The sequence below is a fragment of the Nicotiana sylvestris genome, chromosome 3, assembly GCF_000393655.2.
Source record: "Nicotiana sylvestris chromosome 3, ASM39365v2, whole genome shotgun sequence".
Classification (NCBI taxonomy): Eukaryota; Viridiplantae; Streptophyta; class Magnoliopsida; order Solanales; family Solanaceae; genus Nicotiana; species Nicotiana sylvestris.
The window spans coordinates 4,244,789-4,252,427 of NC_091059.1; the positions used below are offsets into that span (position 1 = coordinate 4,244,789).

At 34.9% G+C, this 7,639-nt stretch overlaps 1 protein-coding gene across 3 annotated transcripts; it reads right to left on the reverse strand.

Annotated features, from left to right (window-relative positions):
• Positions 1-315: 315 nt before the first annotated feature.
• On the reverse strand, positions 316-6,252 carry LOC104226241 (myb family transcription factor PHL7-like). Of its 3 annotated transcripts, none has more exons than XM_009778184.2 (8): positions 6,096-6,252; positions 4,845-4,894; positions 2,782-2,979; positions 2,332-2,408; positions 2,181-2,223; positions 1,978-2,035; positions 1,721-1,793; positions 316-1,017 (listed from the first exon to the last, which is right to left on the reverse strand). In XM_009778184.2, the coding sequence occupies exons 3-8, from the start codon at positions 2,885-2,887 to the stop codon at positions 484-486; spliced, it is 891 nt and encodes a 296-aa protein (XP_009776486.1). In that variant the 5' UTR covers positions 2,888-2,979; positions 4,845-4,894; positions 6,096-6,252; the 3' UTR covers positions 316-483. The 3 variants fall into 3 exon arrangements, with proteins under 3 accessions (XP_009776486.1, XP_009776487.1, XP_009776490.1); XM_009778185.2 differs by having other exon boundaries at positions 6,088-6,224; XM_009778188.2 differs by lacking the exon at positions 4,845-4,894.
• Positions 6,253-7,639: the final 1,387 nt, after the last annotated feature.

The following is a 7,639-nucleotide window of genomic DNA, read 5'->3' on the forward strand; positions in this document are numbered from 1 at the left end:
GATGTAGACAATCTACCATAATGTAAGCATTAGCGGCTGCTTTTAGGACTCAAACACGACATAAATCACAACGAGAAAACCCGTGACCTATAGATGTATCATATTTTAATTTTTAAAAGACTGAGGGGTTCGCAATCTGTTTTCAATCAGCTCTCGTGTATTTGAATCTTAACTATTGTAGTTCATAGTATTATTTAGTGTCTAGTTCGTGAATCAAAAGGTATACTTAACCAAGTACATTCAGAACTTTGTAGGCAAGACTGAAGTAATGCAAGTGAAGCAGGCAAGAATTCAGAACTTTGTTAAGAATGACTATAAAGCAAGAGTTGTAAAGTAATTCTTGAGAATAAAAGGTATATTTAATCTAATACATTCAGTAAGCAAAGTAGCATCTGTGACCTAATGAGAACAGACATTTTCAGACTACACATAGTAGTTGAATTGAAGTTCTATTGCACATGCATCATGCAAATATGACGTAACTTACATGTTACTTCCAGAAATTTTTGAACCTTCATTGCCAAGAGTCAATCCTGATGAAAGATTGAACTGATTGCTCGCCAGGAAAACTACTGGATTTGATTGCTGGTATTGTGAGCTCAAGCTTGATTCCAAAATCTGGTGGGGAAGTAGCGTATCTGCTTTAGTAAATGCGCATACTCTTTGTTTCTTTGATGATCTTTCACCTTCCGGGCTGTTTATTGGAGAAGTCTCGCGGCAACCAGAATCTGGAGTAAGAGGCTCATGTTGCGAGGAGGAGAATGATTGATCGATAGATAGGCTCTTGGTAGGAGCATGTTCTTGTACGGGCTTATCAACGAGAGGAGACTCGGATGTTGGTGCAGGAGTCCCTGGATCAGTCCGGTTATCGGATTCCGGACCATTTTCAGCTGCTGGTGGAGTGACCCCAGAAACAGGAACTTCCGAGAGGACTCCACTTAGCCGCTGTTGTTCTTCGATTATCTTCTTCAAGTACTTTCCTTGTGCTTCAATTCTAAGCTGTAGTTGTCTTTGAACCTGTAAAATTAGAAAACTAAGTAGTAGTAGGTGGTGACAAGTAACTTTCAAAATTCCTAAACTTTTTGCAGGAATAAAATCCAAGTCCCATAACTTCCTGCTTATCAAACTGATATATGAGATGGAGTGAAAATGAATTAAGTTATCTGTATACAAATATCAGTTCATTTCATAAAGCATGCTCAATATATCACTGCTTTTGATGAAAGAAACCGAATACAGATAGATTTCAAGGGAAATGTTTGAAAATGTGTAATTGGAAGGCCACAAACAAAATATTGGCACGCTGGACTTGGGAAAATGGATAATTTAATAGGAAAAAATAGGAGAGTTTAAGATTAAAGTAGAAGTTAAAAATAGGATGACCAAAAATAGAGAAAAAGAAGGTAGCTAACATCTCCTTGAAACTTTGGTAATTGTTGAAAGACTATAACTGTCGAACAAAATAACTTCCTTGCTAATCAAACAATGTTTCTTCACTTTCTATCCCTTCTCATGCTTTAATTAACCAAAAAAATTCAAGAAGCTCCAGAATCCTCATAGGAAGAATGAGGATAAAGGTTTTTTGTACTGTAAATATGGCATCTATCCACTGCTTTTGCGCTATATATATATATATATATATATATATATATATATTATATATACACAAATTGTTATTCTTTCTCAAAAGAATTGTTCAAGAAGCACCAGGAGAACATACCTCCAGTTGCTCATGTAGTCGCTTTTGCACCTCCATCTGCAGTTTTAGAGCCTCATTTATCTGCACACCGGCGCTAGAAAAGAGCAATAATTCTCTCATGTCAAATTATAATTATTTCAGCTAAAGAAGAAAGATGATCAGAATGGAGAATGCAAGGCATTAGTAGGTATATACAGCAAATTAGTGTAAATTATGGGAGATTCAATGCTTGTGTCTTCATAAACAGATCGACAAGCAAACAGGGAAAATCTACTCACGATGAACCATCCAAACTGGAAAGCATATCCCCTGATTCTTTCTTGTCAGAATTTTTCCCTTGCAATCACAGTTGCGAGCAAAAAAGGTATCAGAAAGTGTTTTACTGGAGAAGCATAAAATCACCACATTTCAAATGAATAAAGTCTCTTTAAAGCTTTAAGAAATAAACATCGTCAACATTTTGAATTCTAAAGGAACCTACCATCAGATGAGGAATCTGGAAGGTATTTAGCAAGTCGATATTTCTGAATGAACAGGCAAATGAATGCAATTTAGTCACTACAATGAAATTCCTTTTTAAGAAAATAACTAGTCAGAAGACGTTTCAGAATATTTTGCTGCTGCATGTATACCTGTAAATGGCTTTTTACATGGTAAATAGTTAGGCCTTGCACACCCATGACTCGAAGAACACCTTTAGGAGTAGCACCTGAATCAGAAAAGGAAATAATGTCAGAAACATTAAATAACCAAAGCCCAAATGTAGAAATACAGGATCACAACCTCCCCTAGTGATTAATTATTGTTAGAGATTTTCTAGGCGTTGCATCTAGAGAGCGTAGCAACTGATCAATGGCAAGGTCTAAGAGACTAAGACACACAGATAATTATAGGAAAAGATCAAACTATTTATGATCCATATATCTGCAGTACTATATTGTCCAAAGCACAGTGGGAAGGTTGCCTCCCTAGCAAGTCAATGAGGAATCTTTTCTCTTATAGATTTTTTCCACCTTTCTAGAGTGCAAAGGGGGGTTGGGAGGGAAGATAGGAGCACAATTACACTAAACTCGAGAACTTACGGTCCGGGCCACCAAGTTGTGCGACGGCATCAACGAAACGTTCATGAAGCTCATGGGTCCAACGCAATCGTTGCTTTCCAGCAAGACTAGGATTTATTGGCTCCATTGTGTTGCCACCAGCCTAATATCTGACTATACGCACTGTAACGCTTTTATGAACTAAGCTTGAACTGGGACGCCTTTAGCCTGATATGCACACTAGAATCAAAAGAAAAAAACACACTTTTTGATAAGGGAAAAAGAAAAAACCCATAACATATGAATAGAGAATGAATCAGAAAGATAAACATACACTTGAACAGTTATAATAATTCTTTCATCAACTAATTCTCCAGTTAACATTCATTAACACTGAATGGATGTTAGTCACTGAGGAGCGGTATCTAATCAGTCTGTTCTCTCTAAAAATGTACAATCTAGTAGAACTACCAGGTTAACTGTACATATTGTTAAATACCATAGGCAGGTATTTAGAAGCAGCAAAATTTTCATGTCGTGTATTATACAGAAAAACATAGCTCCGAGCTGACTTGAAAATTCAGCAGAGTTCGAGCATCGATGAAAAGATAACTGGTAAGGCACAAGTGATGTACTTATAGTGCTAACCACAATCTAACAAACCACAATTTTTTTATTAACGAGTACCCACATTTTAACTTCAATGGAAAAAAATGCATTTAATTTCCAAAAATAAGATTAAGTATTCTCATTTAAATCTAGAGGTATGTGAGTTCACTTTAGATTGAAGTTTTTTTTTTAGATAGGTGAGATCCATTATCCAATCGCATCAAAGGTTTATCATGTAATAACTTTTCCTCCATTCAAGAAAGTAAGGGATCTTCATTGATCAGCCCTAAATTATCATATCTTTATCCAAAAATAAGATTAAGTATTCTCATTTAAATCTAGAGGTATGTGAGTTCACTTTAGATTGAAGTTTTTTTTTTTTTTTTAGATAGGTGAGATCCATTATCCAATCGCATCAAAGGTTTATCATGTAATAACTTTTCCTCCATTCAAGAAAGTAAGGGATCTTCATTGATCAGCCCAAAATTATCATATCTTTATTGCTTACCCATTTTACAGGAAGATAAAACAAAAAAGTCTACACCTTCAGCAGAAGCCTTAGTTGTATCAACCATGAAGGGAATCTTCATGCTATGATGACACTGAAATCTCAAACACTCTAGCTACTTAAAAGCTGTATATATACAAAATGACCTCTTCTAATCTATCAGGAAAATTAGGATGTATAATATTGACCGTTATCTTCCCATCCCTTTTACGACAAGCAACAGCTGATCCAAAGGAAAAGGAAAAACACAAGTTTCCACATTCATTTTTAACTTACTCTTTTGGGAACAGATGGAAAAATACCGTGTTCCCAAATCTTATAGAGAAGTGATAGCGAGTATTATGGAGATATGCATGAAATGGAAGTGCATATTCCCAAACTACAGTAGTGATTGCATATCAAAGTGAATAAAGAACCAGCTTCTGTTGTCTGAAATTTAGGAAAATGATTTATTACCAAGTCAAAACACAATTGACAGAGAAAGCTGGGTTATTCAGCATGCAAAACAAGGGTATGCAGGGTTTACCAAGTTTCTCATAGAACAAATCATAGGTGGAGTGAGTTTCTATGGGAACCAATGGATTTGGGTTTCCTAAAGCAAAAGAATAGCTAAAATTGAGGACTAAAGAAACTCTAGTCCATGCACGTCACAACATGAGAGAAAGCAAACGAAAATGGGAGGATAAATGAATGTGAATGAGAGAGAAAATATGTCAAGAGGGATAACTTCCTCTCCCCTCAATGAAAATAACAACACACTTACATCTAAAACATTATCAGTGTTACAATAGTTTTCTCAAGATGCATGGGGTGTATCACTCTCAAAACGATTGCTCCACTGAAAACTAAAAACATAATCTCAAGAAGAAAGGATAAGAAACTCTAAAAGGTGAACACGTTTGGAAGTAAATAAACTTAGTGTACAGGTTAATATTTATTAACACTATGCTTCAGACAAGTTGATAGCTCACAAGAGCAAAACCATTACCATCTGAATAGTAATGCATGGGTAACATTTACGTACACTTTCAATTTGACCTGCATAGCATTGAAAAAATGGAAAATATATAAGTTAATAATACACAATTCAACTTTTCTGCATCTTTAATCTGAAACACAATCATGAAACAGCATCTATCTTAGTGGACAAATGATCATAGTTTCTCAAAAAAATTCCTCACACTACAGGAACTACATGTTACCAAAGCGGCAGATGTTCACCGTAAAAAATATGATCGATTAAGGTTGGAAAAGAAAAACAGAAAGAGGCTTGAAGGGTGCAGATGCAAATACAACTTATGCTTGGCTACTACGTATTTTGTACTCGAACATAATATCCATAAAAACCTAGATGACGATTCCGTCCGCTATTAGATGACATTCTTGCCGACTGAGCCAAAAATTCAAAGGACAGAACCAACAACCCAGCTACATGTTTATACTCAAGGGGTACAAAACCACCTAGTTATAAACTTCCTTTGTTTACTTTAAGTACACTGTTTTGACCTAAAATTTTCTTTCTCTGATGTATGAAAAATGTCAAGGAGAAATAACAATTTTACCACCAAGCATCTCAAAGCCTTAAACAGCCCAAAAATTAGCTTCAACAATCTATCAATAATTATTAGCTCATCATTAAAGAAACATTTCTAAACCATTTATTAAAAAGGAAAACTCATAATTCAGTAAACTAAAATTAAAATTTTCCTAAAACAGCTAAATTTCTCCATCTTTTAAACTATTTCTTTAAATTCAAAAACTTATAAGCAATTTAACCCCAAGAAATTCAACAACAAGCTAAAATGCTCTGAATTAAAAAAAAATCATTTCACTAGCTGGGAAACACACCCTTTACATAAAAGACATCATTTCAGCTCCAAGACTAAACATTTTTCACCTTCCATAAAACTCAACAAAATCACCAGAAATTTCCATCAAATTCAGGTAAAAGAAATATTTTTTGAAGAAAAAAGTTAGCTCCAAATCATTCTAGTCAACACTTTTACCTTATCAAGAATATAACCCTAGTTTCATGTGTAAAAATCACACACCAATTCTTATAAATCAAAACCAAAACTTCATTCTAAAACTTCCATACAACAAAACCCCCACCTCAAAACTCAATAAAATACCCAATTTTTCCATCAAATTTTGCTGAAAATGAGAAATTAAAAAAAGAAGAGAATTTTGAAGAAAAAAATAACGATCTTCACAGAAAAAAACCGACTGACAATCTTACAGAGCTGTAAAAGATCTCTCTTCGTTTTCCTTTTTGATGAGATCTGCGAATTTGGTTCTCTCTCTCTCTTTTTGAGTGCGAAGTGATTTTATTTTTTTAAATTTCTGGAATATTTATTTAAGAGGAAAATTAATGTTAGATGGGCAAAAAGGAAGAGAACGAGAGATGTGAAAGTGAATAATTTAAAGCTGACCGCGAATTGGATGTCAGTTCTGCCCCTATGAGTGCCCGTGGTGAGAAGGACATTGACAACCCCCACCTTTTTTTTTAAAAAAAAAGTTATACTCTACAAAAATACATGAAATGTTATAAATATATTATATTATGGATGTTTATTTAGTACTCCGTTGTAAATAAGCTTCCTGAAGAAACTTATCCATATGGGACTCCACCGTAAATATGTTTATTTATTTAGTACTATATTGGAAATAAGCTTCCTGAAGAAGCTTATCACTTCGGTACCCAGTTATGGATAAATATTACCCCCGGTAGAAGATTATCCATACCGGGTATAATGAGCTTATCTTTTCAGTACCCGGTTATGGATAAACATTACCCCCGGTAGAAGATTATCCATACCGGATATAATAAGTTTATCCATTCAGTACTCCGTTATGGATAAATATTGCTCTCAGTAGAAGATTATCCATATCTGGTACAGCAGCAGCTTGTAGCAGCTTACACAGCAGCTTGTAGTAGCAGCTTACACAGCAGCTTATAGTAGCTTACACTGCAGCTTGTAGTAGCAGCTTACACAGCAGCTTGTAGTAGCAGCTTACAGAGCAGCTTCCTTTCTTCTATAAATAGAAGAGATTTCAGTTCATTATGTACATCAGTTTGAATTCGAATAATATATCAGTTTCTCTCTATACTTGTCTTTACTTTATAGTCTTTATTTTATAACACGTTATCAGCACGAAGCTCTACCATCTCGAGCAAATATTTTGAAAGTATCTGAGGTAAGAACTTTCTTTTCCTAAATAATGTCAAATCTTTCTAAACTTGAATTTGTAGCCCTGGATATATCGGGCAAAAGCTACATGTCTTGGGTGCTTGATGCTGAAATTCATCTTGATGCGATGGGTCTGGCAGACACCATCAAGGATAAAAATCAGGCATCAAACCAAGACTGTGCCAAAGCAATGATATTCCTACGCCATCACCTTGATGAGGGCCTGAAAATGGAATATCTCACTATTAAAGATCCAGTCATACTGTGGAATAATTTGAAAGATAGATATGACCACCTGAAGATGGTCGTTCTTCCACAGGCACGTTATGATTGGACTCATCTAAGGCTACAAGATTTTAAATCTATCAGTGAGTATAATTCTGCTATGTTCAGAATTATTTCCCAATTAAAATTATGTGGTGATAATATTACTGATCATGATATGTTGGAAAAAACTTTCACCACTTTTCATGCCTCGAATATGCTCCTGCAGCAGCAATATCGAGAGATGAGATTTAAAAAGTATTCTGAACTTATCTCACATCTTCTTATAGCAGAGCAACATAATGGGCTATTAATGAAAAATCATGAA

Coding starts and splice junctions, on each gene's coding strand:
- LOC104226241 (XM_009778188.2), bottom strand. CDS start 2,887: ATGGAGCCAATAAATCCTAGTCTTGCTGGAAAGCAACGATTGCGTTGG. Junction 2,036..2,180: donor TCCAGATTCCTCATCTGATG/GTAGGTTCCTTT, acceptor TGTGATTGCAAG/GGAAAAATTCTGACAAGAAA. Junction 1,794..1,977: donor TCCAGTTTGGATGGTTCATC/GTGAGTAGATTT, acceptor GCTCTTTTCTAG/CGCCGGTGTGCAGATAAATG.